Here is a 16,784-nt window from a genome sequence, read left to right on the forward strand (position 1 = left end):
ATAAAAAAAATATATTTTATGGTAAGCCAAGTGTTATTTTCTGGCACAAATTTTCAGTTATTTAGAATTATTAATAGTTATTTAAGTGATCTGTGATTCACTTTTTTATATAAAGCGTCGTCGTAAACTTGCTAAATAGCATATTAAAGTTCATTATTTTGTTTATTTATAGGATAAATATTAAATAGATCCATTTCGAATTTTTGATAGTTAACAAACTAATGTCAAATGACAAACTTGACAGCACAATTGACGACGTCATATTATAGGAGATTTGTCAACAAATTACAGAATTCAGTCTCAAAGACAACAATTTCTGAATCATTGAGAATCGAGATTTGAGAGAAATTGAATCATAGTAGTTGAAAAATGAAAGTGTTCTAAAATTTACATCAAACAATGTGAATTTATAACATCTGACGCGAAAAAAACAATATACAAAGCGTGAAATCAAACTTTTTTTATGTTTAGTATTGAAGCGTTTGGTGCCATTTAGCAGAAACAACTCCTGTAACCGGCAATAAGGTAATTTAAACCTATAAACAACTATTTCAGTTTTGACACAATATTATAGAGGAGAATTAATAACTCCGTGAATTAAAAATCCCAGTACTATACTTTAAGCATGCTTAGACAGTAACATGATAGCTTTGCCTATCAAAAAAGTTATAAGATAGCAAAGATAATTTTTATCAACAAGGAACATCATTGATGATGTTCAACATTATAGACTAGGGAGAAACTCTCACTTTAGTTTAATTGTGAGAAACTCAGCCAAATGGAATTCTTCAAGTTTCAAGTTGAGAATTGCTGGTAGCTAATGAATCTTATTAACTCTGAATTGTTGACTACCACTAATAAAAGTTAACTATTAGCTATAAGTTAGTAAAAATATATTTTAGTCTACACAAGATCTTATAATCTAAGTATTTGTATTTCTAAACAGATGTGGAAAGCAGCAACTGATGTAGTTGCTCCTCCCCCAGCAGAAGCTGATGACTGGGAGACAGACCCTGACTTTGTAAATGATGTTACTGAACAGGAACAACGATGGGGTCCTGGCGGCAGACATGTAGAAGCCATTGAGTATGTTAATACTTATTGCCTTCTTATAATATTATCATCATATTCATATACAGAATGTCATTAAAGCTTGTATATGAATTAAAAGTTGTATAATAATGTTTATATTTCTCTATGATCTCATTATTGGTTATAATATACGATAGATTTTTCCCTTTTTTTTGTTTCTTACATTTACTTTAACAAATAAGTTGTAGTTACTACTAAAATTAGGACAGAATAAAAATATTTTCTATTTGAAATGCTATAATATAAATTAGAAAAAATTAAGTTTTCAAATACTTTTTATACAATATGTCATTGTGACCTCTGTTGAACCTTGTTTATATAAAGGGATGTTTTATCAATCTGAATATGAATCATTGTTATTATTATGACATTGTTCTTACAGTAAAATAATAATAATGTATGCACACACATCTGTGGTAGAAACATATATTTGAAACTCCATTACAAGCAAAGCTTTGAAGGATAATTAAGCTAATAAAGTATATAAAGAGAATATATATTATTAATTGCCATTAAAAACTTATTTCCTTCGTCATCAAAATCTATGTTTCTTCATAAAAAGCATGATTTGAAGAGTTCAAAGTTTGCTTTAGTTAAAATAATCCGTCATTTAGTTATTAATTAGGGGATTTATCTTATCTATTTATCTTTAATGGTTTTAATTCTTATTTGTTTTAGTATGGCAAAATTACGTGAGGAAGTACTAGAGGCAGACAAGGAGGCCAAACAGAAGGCATATGAACATGGACCTAAGTCTTCTTATGGGTACATAATGCATCATACAATATTAATGTTTATGGGGTGGAAATCTTATGAATGAAGAACTTAACTATATAGACTCTGGGTTGAAATTTTAAACACTTTTAGGTTACATATTTAATTATCCAACATTTAGGTTAAATGTGGTTATTTGTTACTGTTTGAATATCTACTACTTGTATTGTTGTAGGAGATAATCTGTGACTCACACCAATTTTTTTATCTCAGATAAGCCAATTCCCACTCTATGTTTTACTTCACTGTAAAAGTAAGTGTTTATTGCATTTTCTGTTCAGTGTCTTTACCCGATGATTTAAAGATACATTTTTTTTTAGTTATGGAGGTAAATTTGGCGTTCAGACGGACAGAATGGATAAGTCTGCAATGGGACATGATTATATTGGAAAAACCGAGAAACATGTTTCGCAGAAGGATTATGCTCAAGGTAATAAGAATAGCAACAAATCATATGTAGAAAAGTATGTTATGTGATAGATAGAAATCCGTAGATAGATTTGGGCAAAAAATAATCGTGAGTCTTACTGATAGACAAAGTATTATTTGATAAAAAAGACAAACAAGATATATAACATGATTTTAGATGTTTTATTTATTAATGAAAATCTAATGTTAGTCAACTTTTTTTATAAGTAAACACAATTTACAGAAATAGACAAAATAGTTCTTAGTTAAATTGTGTAAATTTTATTTGGATAAATTATGAGATAGTTTTATACCATACAAATAATAAGGTTAATATATTTATAGGTTTTGGTGGAAAGTTTGGAGTGGACACTGACAGAGTTGATAAGGTAAGTTGATTTGTATATACAAATGTGTGTATAGATGTGGTTCGTAACGTCAATAATAATAATAATATAATTAAGTTAAATAATTATAATAATAATCATTAAAATTAATAGCTTTCGACAATCATCGGGATGCAACATCGTTTAACTTCAAATGAAGAAGAATAAATGAAAACTATTTTTCAATGTATTTAAAGCTTTTTAGAGGCCTCAAAAATGGGTTTATGAAAGTAATTTTGTCAGTAACAATAAAATTGTTTTGCTTCCTGTCCTGAGGTTCTATTTGTTTTTTTTTTAATGGCTCTGGCACGGTTTGTGCATTAGCCAGCGTCAAGTATGAGATTTTTTTATAATTCGTGTTTTTGCCTTAGAAATTCGACCATGTACGGTTTAGGCACTCGCCCGGTACCGCACAACCCTCCCAAAGGCCGATAACAAATTTAAATTAAATTAAAACTTGCCCTCGAACCGAGAATCGAACCCGGTACCCCTCACCTAGCTGCCACTTAATAAGACCGCTAGGCTATGAGGCCCCCAAAGAGGTTCTATTTAAATGTGTCATCCTCTTTAACCAAAGACAATAAAAAGTAATTTTATATTGGAACAATTTCCAGAGCGCAGCTGGTTGGGACCATAAAGAGCAAGTAGAGAAGCACTCATCCCAAAAAGACTATGCCGTGGGTTTTGGGGGCAAATTTGGGGTGCAAACAGACAGACAGGACAAATGCGCCGCGGGATGGGAGCATCATGAAACTGTTGAGTCCCATCACTCGCAAAAAGGTATATGCTATTTTTTTAATTTATTTATAAGTTAAAAAAAAAACAAAGTGTAGTGATTGGCTTTGTTTATAATAATAATGGGATGATGTTTTCACTCCATTCCTTTATTAATTGTATATATTTTCAGACTACGCAATTGGCTTTGGTGGTAAATTTGGCGTGCAGACAGACAGACAAGACGCGTCGGCTGTGGGCTGGGAATATCAAGAGCAGACACAGAAGCACGCGAGCCAAGTCGATCACAAAAAGGTATATATATATTCAAGTATTCAAGTATTACGTAACGAATTTGGGGGGGGGGGGAGGGACCTTTTGTAAAACGTTATGATGCGGGGCGGGGATTGAATTACGCTTTATTGTTAATATTTTCGCCCTCCAGTACTTTACACCACATAATGGTAACTTTTAGGTATAAAGAGTCGCTGGGTGGTCTCGAAACGTTTTACTATACTTAGGTACAGAAAAACGTAACGGCGTGTTACATGGGGGGGGGGGGGGTTATAATCTCCAAAAATTGCGTGACGTAATACTTGAGCGCGCCCTGAAGGAAAACATCTTGGAGTAGTTTTACTAGTTGTATAGAAAGAGTAAATAATTATTAAATAATTACTACAAAAGAACAATTCTTGTTTTAAACTGTATCTCGGAGGTCTATACATCTTTCGTCGTTGTCTTTGGATTTAATCGCATTAAAGTTACTTATGATTTGACTAATTATGGTTATTGTCACAGGGTTTCGGTGGTAAATTCGGTATACAGACGGACAGAGTCGATAAATGTGCGCATACGTTTGAAGAAGTGCAAAAGGTCGGAACTAATTATACGAAACAGAAGCCGAATATAGGAAGTGCCAAACCGTCATCTATAAGAGACAAATTTGAGAATATGGCCAAAGAAAAGGAACAGGTATTAATTAATTACTAATTATTATATCTTATTCATACTTATTACCTTATTCAAAAACATACACATAACAAAAATAAAAAAGCAGGTTACAAAAGTTATAAGGCAACGGGCGGCCTTATCGCTAACAAGCGATTTCTTCCAGGCAACCCTGATATGGAACAATAAAAAAAGAAACACCTACAGAGGGTAGAGTACAAGTAATGCAAAAATAATTAACAAAAAAACTAAAAATAACGCGTTACTATAACTATAATGAAATAAAGTAAAATCTAAGGAAAAAATAATAATAAATAAAAATATCTTCTCTTTTTATGGACATTTCATATACGATAAACAAAGAAGAATCGTTTAGTTACTATATAAAATTTATAGTTAGTCCAAATCCTATTATGATTTTTTACTTAATTAGTTCAAATAAATGTATTTCAATTGTATAGTTTTAATTTAGATTCTTTAATTTTTTGTCAGTATTGTCCAAAAGCTAGATTATACCATGGATAGATAATTATTGCTTCCCGTATTGTAAATTTAGTGCTTAAATACGTTGAATATATCATTAAAGAATGTCTAAAACTGAATTTCATTAAATACAGTTTAATTGACTTCTTTCTAAATGTCATGTCATGTCAACATGGACATTTATATCTGACCGTTTTTCAGGAGGCCTTAAAGTCTGTTCAAAGGATAAGACAAGAGAGGCAACAAATTGACAAGAGTTTGTCAGATAAGGTAAATATAACATACGCGTTATCTATATAAAGTTTTGTAATTCTATATATCTAAAGTTTAGGTATAAAAGATGTCTTTAAAGCAAAATAACATACTCTTTACCTACATAAAGTTTTGTAATTCTACATATCTAAAGTTTAAGTATTTGTATTTGTGTTATTTTATATAAAATAACACAAAAAACTGTGTTAAAGTGTAATATTTTATGTAAAATCATGACTTTGTCACTTACACACTAGGCTTTGACGCGCCCAGGTGAGTGAGAATGAAAAACTAAAGACGTGAAAAGAAACGTTACATTGATAGGAGAATTGTCAAATGACGTGACGTCATGTCGCCTGTCAACGCATATTGTTTCTACGCTAGAGATGTTTTTGACCAATCACAATCGTTTCGTCTCTCGTTTTATACCTCACCTCCCTTTTTTTTCTTTTTTTTTTCGTGGGGAAATGCGTTACGCATACTCTCCCGCGCGCGGTGACCTGGTGGGGAAGGGTTATGTGGGACTCGCTGGTGTGCATACCTACTCAAACCCCACGGCGCCACCAGCAATTGCCCGGGGCAGGACACGGTATACCTCACCTCCCTGATTGAATATAAGCTGGGCTTAACATTATTTCTATTATACAATAATCTTATAGCTTACATATTAATCACTACATAGTATAAAACAAAGTCGCTTTCTCTGTCCCTATTTCCCTTTGTATGCTTAAATCTTTGAAACTACACAACGGATTTTGATGCGGTTTTTTTTAATAGATAGAGTGATTCAAGAGGAAGGTTTATAATAACATCCATTAAATAGTGGAGAAGTACTGTTATTTTTGAGGTTTCTAATGTGATGTCGTAAATAATTACATTTTTTCCGCTTACATTGCAAACGCAGGCTGAACCCTACGAGTTTTATCAAAATAATGTACTAAGTATTGTACACATTGAAAAGGTCTACAGAAAAGTCCGTGATTGTATATGTCTATCTCTTATGGATAACCCACAATAACTTTTTTTTGTCATTTACTTTTTACGACAAATAATGGCTAATTTTCGAAGCGATTTTAACCAATACAGCAGTAATCCTTAACCAATTAAATACCTTGAATACATTGTTCATTTAATATAGATCTATATGGCCCTTTACACGGTATGATTTAAGTGAATATTTTCGAAGATATTACAGATTTAAAAATTGCGGGACGTAGCGTTTGCGGCGGTACCGGCTGGCCGCACAGTTTTTCTGTAGTGTATTTAGTATCAGCATTGCACCCGTGCGAAGCCGGGGCGGGTCGCTAGTAAAATAATAAAATAATATAATAAAAATAATAAAAAAAAATTTTTTAGGAAAAAGTTCGATTGGAAAAAGAGAAAGAGAAAAGTCCAGAGAAGCAGGAAGTAGAGAGACCAGAGAAAAAAGCAGAACCAGAGAAAGTAGAAGTAACAGAAAAACAACCAAAGGTAAATGAAATGCTTGAAATATATATTTTTTTCATAAAATATTTGTTTTCGAGTTACGGAAAATATATCATCGATTTATCTTACTTACGAATCCTTCGAGCCGGACTATTAACCGTAAAATGATATTAATATACAGGCTTTTAATATATATTTATGTTACAGGTTGAAATAGTGGTACAGGTTGATAAAGAACCGACAAAAGTTGAAGAAACACCGGAAGTGAAGCAAACTAGCAGTAACCTACCGGATGTTACGCTCACCGGAGAACCTAAGGAGGTACAAGAAAAAGATGAGGTTAGCAAGTATTCTTTTTATTAACGAATGTTCGATCTATCTATTTCTATCACTATTTAGCTATTGTAAGTGCAAATATGTCAATAATTATCTTCCATTATAAAACACCTTATTTCATTATTAAACAAATCTATATATATAAAAAGAAAATGGTGTTCGTTTGAGGCTCTTTCACGCTTAAACCACTGATCGTATCGACATGAAACTACCACCATTCGATGCGATGGCTATTTATTTTTTTAATTCCAACGTTCCTTCATTTTGTTATTGCTGTTTTACTTTTATGAAAATTTATCCATACGGACTTCACATTGCGGAAACATTCGGGGAGGCTTCCTAGAACCTCTAAACGTCAACATCTGTTAAAAACTCGATTTTCGAAATATTTCAATTTTCTTAGCGGGAAGTTAAAAAGAAGAATAATAAAAATATGAAAAAAAATAAAATAATGAATCATAAAATTTGTTTTAATTCGTCCAGCAAAGCGGGCGCGAAACGGCTAGTTTTATATATATACATATATATATATATGTATTACATATATGAAATAACTTGCATTTAACTAATTATCTCTATATGTTTTATTTATTACACCTTTAGTAAAAGATTTAATTATAAAATGTTTAAAAGTAGTTCAAATATTTATAGTATATATGCTGCTTTTAGATAGATGTTTGTAAAGTCCAGAGGTATTTATGCGTCGGTACCATTGATATTTTCTATTAGGAAAGAGTTCCTATGTCCAAGATTAAAAAGCGTCAATAATTTATTTATTTATTTATTAATACTTCGTTGCAATAACATATTAAAATTGACAAAATTAAATGAAAAGGAGGGCAACTGGCGGCCTTATCGCTTTCGAGCGATCTCTTCCAGACAACCACTATCCACTAATCTATCTGAGGTTCGAGAAATACGTCAAGAAGAAGATTTTTTTCATTTAGATGTCGCGACAGCCAACCATAGTGGTATCTCCCGTTGGGTGGGAGAATGAGATAGCAGAGGGAGAGGGAGATGATGACGACGGATATATAGCGCGAGCGTTGTACGACTACCAAGCCGCAGCCCCTGATGAGATATCTTTTGACCCGGACGATATTATTACTAATATTGTTATGGTATGGAAATAGTTCTAGATTATGTTAATTTTTACACTTATTAAAATTTTATACAAAAAACAGGGTGCGTGTACTTATGTACACGCGTAAGAAGTTATACTTCTTTGGCATTATTAAAAATAGTTTTTGATTGCATGCAAATAATTAATTACAATTAAAAAATCAAAGACTGGAAAAGGAGTCACTATATTCAATAAAGTTCAGTTTACATTTGAAAAATTAAATAAATTAATATTTATTTTCTTACATTAAGTGTAACATAAATTCTATTATTATTCGAATGTTGTTTTTAAATTATGTCCAATGCCGTAGCATCTTCCGTGGGCAACTTCATTCTGTTAATTTTGTATCACGGTGCGCGCGCATCGTAAAATTTAACTCTCATCAATTTTTCATAACGCGCCTAAAGAAGTATGACTTCAATAATTAAGTTAAAATGATTTTGATATATTTATTTTATTGCATAAGGGCAAAGCAATTATTGGTTATTTGAGGTCTACACGTAACTATTGAAAGTTTAGAAATAAATGATTAATGTTAATTATTTTTAAATGTTGTTTATTCAATACGAGTTTTACCTCTTCAAGTTTTTTCCGGCGTTTTTAAGTTTATTGGTTCGACTATTTATTTTAATCGACTTAAAAAAATATTGTAAGAGGTAATTCTGTGTATTTTTGTATATCACAGCTGTATATGCAAGTTACTTAAAGTTAATAGTAGAAGTTACTACAAACTAAATTTATTTTCAGATCGATGAAGGCTGGTGGCAGGGCCTGTGTAAAGGCCAGTACGGTCTCTTCCCAGCTAATTACGTGCAATTGCAAGATAAATAAACATTCCCTTTCATATCGCTGTTAAAACTTTGAAATCTTTAGGAATTGTTAAGATTTATAAGATTTTTAGTAAAGCCATTCTCAATAGGTACTTTACGGATTGCTAAGCAACAAACTAGGCTGTTGAGATTAGCTGATATTTATAGCATTTATGAATTTAGAATTTAAATAGTGACATAACCTCAAATCATGGAATTAACGAACAATAAAGTATAATATGCCTAAGTATAAATTTTTATACTCACGTGGATTTTGTGTATTCAACATTGTTATTTTATATGATGATAATATTACAGAGTATTAATATTTGAATTGTTTGTTTTAGAAACCCTTCTTCAAATAAATATTATCAAATAATTAAACTAATAATTATAAGATAATGTTGCCAGATATTTCGTTTATTTTGAAAATCAACACGGATTTTTATATTAGTTACATATTATTGTTGTTTAAATTCCAAACAGTGCACATTTCGCCGTCTCTTCATTGCAATTTTATTTTATTTTCTATACTTACCGGAAACAATTGTTTCGTCGGGAATCGAATCCACGACCTCTGGGTTATACGTCAATGCGTTAACTCAGTCCCATCACATCTTGACAGTTGACACATACCACAGACTAATTTATTGTTGACGCTATGGACCCTGCAACAAAACTGCCAAAAACTTCTGATCTGAGAGGTACACTAAATCATCAATCAAAAATGACACGACTCAAAATATTTGTGGAATAAAAACGAAATGTGAAAGTCCCTGATTATAAATAAATTTTAGTGTAAGAATTGGAATGCTCACAATAGTATTCTTTATTATCACATTAGCACACACAAAATGCGAAGTAGATCGCCGTATAATAACTACTTTGCGGTATTCAAAATCTTACGTAAAACCATTCGTTGTGAATGGAAAGCCTGCTGTGGTCGGTGAGGTACCTTACCTAGTGTCGATCAAAGAGCCAATAAGGAGACTAGGTCATGGTAGAATTATTTGGAAGAATCTGTGTGGAGGCAGCATTATAGATGAACTTCGAGTTTTGACAGCCGCACATTGCTTTGAAGGAAATCAATTCTATTATTATAGACACCCGGAATTGTTACGACTCGTCGCAGGTAATTTACGCACTGATTTGACGCATTCTGGACGTACAGAGACTACCATAATAAGCCAATGGAGGAATATTGACCGAGTTATTCTGCACAGGCACTTCAACTTTCCCGACAATGATATCGCTCTGGTGTTTGCTGATGTCAAATGGAGTTTTTTACGTAACGTGGACTATATTGTGCCGGCTAGTGTCAATAAAGATTACCCCCAAACGTGTAGATCAGCTGGGTATGGTAGGATTGGCCCCCAGTTGAGTGATATGATATCTCCGTCACTTCTTGTTGCACAAATCTACGTTCTCACTAGATGGCACTGTACTAAAATGTGGGAGATGAATATGAACTCTTTTGTATGTACGGATTCGTCCGTCACAGATATTTCTAGGGGCGATTCTGGTGGGCCCTTGGCATGTAGAGGAACTTTGGATCCCCAAGAGGAGAACCAGAGAGAATTGTTGGTGGGAGTTGTAAGTGGCAAGAATTTTGATAAAACATCTATTTATACACGAGTTTCTGCGTATAGGGATTGGATTGATAGAAATGGAAGTGTTATTATATTACATAATCTGTTTGTGGCTTTAATTACACTTTTGATAGTAATATATCATTTCTTTTCATTCCAACTGATAATGTCTGTCTTTATAGTTTGACCTTAAAACGCATATAAGTACTTAAAAAACCCAATGGCACTGCAACCCTTGGTGTCATATTCTTATCTGTTTGTGATATTTTTTTGTATAAACAACTATGTATTAATTAATAATTATGCTATCGATAAAGTATCCATTGGTGTACAGCCTGAATTCCTACTACTAAAAAACGACTGAAAAATTAAATGATTAACCATCGATAATTATTTTAGAACACGACAGTAGTGCACTGTGCAAGTTACATGAATATATTTATTTATTGGTTACCGCCGCTATAAATCAGTTAATTTTTTTTTTCTTTTTTTCCTATGATCGTTTCGGATTAAAATATACAGTAGGAATCGCCGGATTTAGGTAATAAATTAATTGAGGTTACCGTTGAAAAAAAACAAAACACCAAAATATTATGTAGAAATGGGTCTGCCCCATGACTAATTGACTTACGGGCTCCCATTAAACACCAAAATATAAAAGTTGAGTTACCTAATACTAATCGTTGTTTGAAAATCGGAGAAAAATTAAATAATTAAGAACTTATTACACCAAAACATCATCTAAAAGTCAGACGAGAGACTTGTTAGCATAATTCGGTTCGCTTGTCCATTTTGACGTTTTGTGATAAGATGTGAGCGACGCCATATTATTTTTTTAAAGCTGTATGTTTATATTCATAGTATTTTATATGAGCGATAAAATCTATGAATATCTAACACCTGTTAAGATTTAAATATATATGTATGAGAATGAACGATTAATGCATCCGTTAGGAAAACGTATGGAAATATGATTACTGGCGCCCGTATTCTGTGTAGAAGATAGAATTATTTAACTTGGTGGAAAAATAAGTAATTAAAAAAATTCTTTACCAAAAACGTAAAGGTATAAAATAAATTGTATTGTCACACAAAACATTTTACACGCTTGTGGAGGAAGGGTTTACTTCCAAAGTAAAGCGCCAGTGGCAAAGGTCATAGTTATATATATATATATATATATCCATAGAGGTCGGGATGATTTCGTTAGTACGTTTCGGGATATGACGACATCTCAGTGATTGTAGGTGTCGCTACACACATATAAATACGATGAATACTCAAAATAAGCTCAGCTTCTTACATCCACAAAATTAAGCAGAATATATCATAACGCCTTATTTAATAGGAAACACTAATAAGATCTGAATTAGATGACGACTCAACTTCTTAAATATTTTTACATGGCCCAAAAAGATTATTTAATTTAAGGTCTAAAAATAATGTTTAGTTTATAGGAATGTTTATATATATTCTGTTTAGGAATGCTTCGTGACCTTTCCGCCATTTCATTATACATACAATATTCAGTGAAGAATTTTCAATAAAATGTATCGTACTGTAATATTAGAAATATAATATTTATTGACATCACTCAATGGTATGCACTTATTGCATTTTTGTATTGCAAAAGGAGTTTCTATGAATGTTACCTACGCATCTACGTGAATTTTAATATACTTTCTAAAAAATTGCTGAATGTCCATTAATATTATTAAAATCAGGTTGTCGCTTTGGTGTGATGGTGTTAACATAATCTTGCGATTGTAAAAAGTTGCATACGCACTTAAATACAATTATAGTTTATCATGTCACGTACCTACAGATAAAACAATTAAACCACTTCAATTTATCATTGTAATAATGATATGACATTATCATTAAAAGCTTGCAAACGTTTCATTTAGATTAAAAATAATGTTACAATTTACTGCCCACCTACGTTTTCCTGTTTCGTTTTTCTTTTTGAACAGATAATTGCCTAAAACGTTTAACTTGAGTTTTTTATGTCACTAACATCAACACGGTCGCCAATGAAACACATGGTAAGTAATTTACAAAAGGTGGTTCGAGGCCGCCGCATACAATCCTGCCGACACTTAATTGTGGCTGAACCACTTCAAAATTCATAGTTCTTGGATATTTTTTATTGAAAAGATACCAATAATAAGTTATCAGGAACCAATTCTATCTTGATTATCTATCTTACGCGATAGCGAAACATTTTGGACATGCCTCGACACACATTTTTGACCTACCTAGGGGCTGACAAAAATAACGTAAGTCAATAATTATAGAAAACTAGTGGACCCGACAGACGTTGTCCTGCATGATATTTCAAGCGATTAGTAAAGCAAAGTATGAAAGTACCGACTGCAGCGCCATATGGCGGGCTTATTTGTGAATCTAAACCATTCCCAGATCCCCTTGAACACACACAAAAAATTTCATCAAAATCGGTCCAGTCGTTTGAGAGAAGTTTAGTGACATACACACTCACAGAAGAATTATATATATAAAGATTAGGGACCTGTCCTGAAAATTAAATAGCATTAGAAACCCGCGCACCTTTATTACACCATGTTTTGCATTGAACTTTATTCAAATATCAACAAGTTTTCACCAAGCCCAACCGCAGAATCATAACTCTATGAATTAGTATGCATAAGCAAGACGAGCCGAGCCATTCATCACCACCCCTTTTGCGAATAAACAAACACTAATTACTTTTAAAAACTCAAACGAATTTAAGAAGCTATTAAGATTGCGAGTTTTAGTTTAATTTGAATTATTATAAATGAGTATTTGAATAACATTAAAGAGCAAAGGGTGCATTCATAAACCAGAAGTCGTGCGTGCGTACCCCGTCGCCCATTTTTCCTTTATATGTCGGAATCACTACTTGCTCGTACAGTAATGGAAACGTGATGAAACGAAATGTCAAACGACGTTTGACAGGCACAGAGTTTGTTGCCTAAAAAGAAAAAAGTACCAAATAAACAGATGTATAAACATAATACCCCCAACGAATAGTTGCGCGAGTTAGCTATTATTTGAATAATTGTATGCATATCGTATACATATAGGTGGAGGATAAATTGGCCTAAAAATTCAGAGAAAAATGTAGAAAATTTTAAAACTGATGACGTCAAGCACAATTTAAAAGTTGTAACATATTGGGACATCAAAAAATCAAATTATTATAACTTAAAACAAATTCAATTAAAGAAATTGTAAATTTCATTTCTTTAACATGCTTGTCAATTAGCTAAACAAGATTTTCTCTTTAAATAGCATTAAAGATTTAATAAAACTACCACCACGTGTTACATGGAGGTGAAATTAACCTTTACTGAGTTGAACTGAGAATATAAAATTCGTTTTCTTACATTTTCGCGGGGTTAGCGTGCGTCACAAAACATCGTTAGGAAAGTTGTGCACTGAAATGCTAGCAAAGCAGCATTCTGACTATTCCAATAAGCTCTCAACGAGGCGTAGGGCATACTGTAAATATTGAAATCATATCACTATACTAATACAGAACTAAAAATTTGTAATAATTGAAATTTTGTAATCAGTCTTCAGTGTTGGTCTAACGTCATCGATTTATAGGCTTAAGACATCTTGGTTTCTTGATTAATTGCATACATAGAAAGAAGTACAGTATAGCATATTCACACACACACATATATAAACACTTCCTTAGGGTTGCAAAATGCGCCTAGCTACTTGGATACATTGTTCTATGTGAAAGGCAATACAAGCTAAAATTGATCGTATAGTCTTTAATAAAAAAATACATTCTGATGGGGAAGACACAAACATTTGTCGAATATCATATAAGTATAATAATAACACATTAAATAACTTAAAGAAAAACTTGAACGAATTGTTCAATTTGACGTGATTTTCTTAAATATCAGCAAGTGTAAGATGATCCTAACATTACGGACTACTGGTCATTTGTTTTAATCAACAGTTCATTGGAAGCAAAGCCTTCACTACGTTTAGAGTGGAGTTGTATTGACTTTACAGATTATTAACTTTTGTACCTTATAGGGAAACGAAAATACCATCGAATTAGAAACAAAATTATATAGTATTGTCTTTGATTGACATAACTTTTACACATTTAAATAAAAAACTGTTTTGACCGGATTGAAGTTATGTATTATTATAAATTTACAACTATTTAACATAATTTTAAATTTATCCGACGTTTCGCGTGCTTTACAGCGTGCGTGGTCACGGTGACTGAAGACAAAAGATGTTGAATGTCAAAAAGTATCACAGCTGCAGAGAAAGTTGCATTATCTGTATTTATTTCCCCGGAGTTGGTATCGACTAAAACCCTCCATCTTTTAGTCGATACCAACTCCGGGTATCGGATGTTTATTTATTTAAACAAAATTATAATATGGAAAAATACTCACACATTTAATTATTTTATTTAAAATGGAGCCCAAAATCAATAATCTGTTTCAATTAATATAGACATTTCCAGCCAATAAAGAGTGAAAAGTATCTATAATACAATATTATCTCTCGCGGATATATTGAGATATTTCAAAAATAATTTTAAATTGATACTTTAACGTTAATATCCAGCGTCACTATAAGCCCATTAGTCTTCCCTGGTCTCAGTTCTTACTAATAGCCAAATAGTTGATAACCCATTGTGTCTGTCACTCATTTTAATCCATCAAAAACTTTTGTTTCACAACACACGATGCAAGTTTGTGATAACAATAATATATATTCTATCCCTTGGAGACATATTCGCTTAGCTAATGCTCCATCAACACCATATGGCGATAAGGAAGGTCGAATCTGTTTACAGCAGGCACAAGTACTTCTAGTACTTCTCTGAACCTACTATACTAAAATCATATATGGTGTAAGGTGCCTTAGAATTTCAAGTAAATTTGTAAAGTGTAAAAAAATAATTTTATTAGATTGGCGATTTATTTATTAAATCATGTTGGTTATAAAAAATATGTTGGTTTCATAGCCCAGTGTTTGTATCACTTGATATTTTGATAATAGACGCTCCTAAATTTCATCAAAATGGGTAAAATTAGCGCTTTATTGGCACTCGCTGCGTTTATATCTCTTTGGTTACAAAAGGAAAGAATAACCTTTAGAAATGATTATAATATAACGGTTATAACTATTGTCACCTGTTACACAAACTTTATAATTACTAAATATTAAAATTCAGTGGAATCTCGATAACTCGAATGTAAAGGGAAATGCAAAAAAAGGTTAGGCTTAACGAGTTTTCGACTTACAGAAGCACGATGTCTATGTGTATTTTTCGATTTGTGGAATTTGAATAAGAATTCAACTTAAGTTAATAATATTTTTACATATTAAAACGAATTACATATTAATTAAGTAAACTGATAACTAAAAAATATATGAACGTATTCATTCATTACACGTGTGAAAGACAAAAACAATAGATTACAAGCTCCGAACCCGAATATTCATTTTAGATTTTATTGCCATTATTTCGGAGAATTCCAAGTAGGACGTCATTATATTTTATTAATTACGACTTACGTTTACGTTTTGAGATTCGAGTTATAGAGTATAAATATGTATTAGCAATACTTCGTAGGGAAATAACATTTTGCTCGAGTTACAAAGTCTAAATGAAAGGTTCAGCGAAAGGGAATGGCAGTTTTCGACTTAACGAGGTTCAAGTTATCGAGATTTCTCTGTATATTAATTATGTGAATTGTAAAAAAATCTAAACACGTGCAGGAAAGACGTAAATCACATTTAATATGACAAACACGGCTTTTATTATGAATAACGTTTAAATAACGTTGAAACCGAACTTTAGCTTTAATATAAATGAATTATATACAGTATAAGATCACTCAGTTGTTTTGAACGTTAAATTCAATCCATGATTGTGTACTTGTACAAAGCTTCATTAAGTATTTCGGTTTAAAAAATTTAATACAATTATCTCTATCACATTTGGCTAAGTTGATTGCTTAGCGTAGCTTCAGCGTTAACGTCGGCTATTACTAAAGAAGTAAATTAGTTACAATTTTAGTTTACTAAGTAAAGGGTCGTAGTAACATCTGTGGAATGTTAATTCCAGCCTGGGAAACAAAGCCAAGGAGGTAAATTTATTTATGGACCTTAAAGATCGTTTTGGTTCATGAAACTAAGCTGCATATTGGTAATATGAGCTTTGTTTAAGCAATTCTAAGGCTTATGTTTTACCTCATTTTAGGCTAAACTGAAGAAAATTTTTTTTATTAAATAATAATTCCTTTCATATAAACATTGTCGATACATTTTTGTATATTATATGAATCATATACTAATTCAATTTTATTATACTATACGTTTTAAAAGCTAAATAATTTAACATCTCGTTCTATGTCATGAATAGTATTTTATATATAAGTGTCGTAAACCGAAT

At 31.9% G+C, this 16,784-nt stretch overlaps 2 protein-coding genes across 2 annotated transcripts; both read left to right on the forward strand.

The window, feature by feature from the left end:
• Positions 1–295: 295 nt before the first annotated feature.
• LOC125051744 (src substrate cortactin) lies at positions 296–9,080 on the forward strand. Its single transcript, XM_047652280.1, has 13 exons — positions 296–525; positions 947–1,086; positions 1,771–1,857; positions 2,187–2,296; positions 2,620–2,663; positions 3,275–3,440; positions 3,568–3,689; positions 4,173–4,346; positions 5,007–5,075; positions 6,414–6,527; positions 6,690–6,821; positions 7,766–7,939; positions 8,689–9,080. Exons 2-13 carry the CDS (start codon positions 947–949, stop codon positions 8,770–8,772), a joined length of 1,416 nt encoding a protein of 471 aa, XP_047508236.1. The 5' UTR covers positions 296–525; the 3' UTR covers positions 8,773–9,080.
• Positions 9,081–9,472: 392 nt separating this feature from the next.
• On the forward strand, positions 9,473–10,526 carry LOC125051984 (trypsin-1-like). Its single transcript, XM_047652629.1, has one exon. The coding sequence runs from the start codon at positions 9,561–9,563 to the stop codon at positions 10,524–10,526; it is 966 nt and encodes a 321-aa protein (XP_047508585.1). The 5' UTR covers positions 9,473–9,560.
• The last annotated feature ends 6,258 nt before the right edge of the window (positions 10,527–16,784 follow it).

This window comes from Pieris napi, chromosome 8 (assembly GCF_905475465.1).
Source record: "Pieris napi chromosome 8, ilPieNapi1.2, whole genome shotgun sequence".
NCBI classification, from domain to species: Eukaryota; Metazoa; Arthropoda; class Insecta; order Lepidoptera; family Pieridae; genus Pieris; species Pieris napi.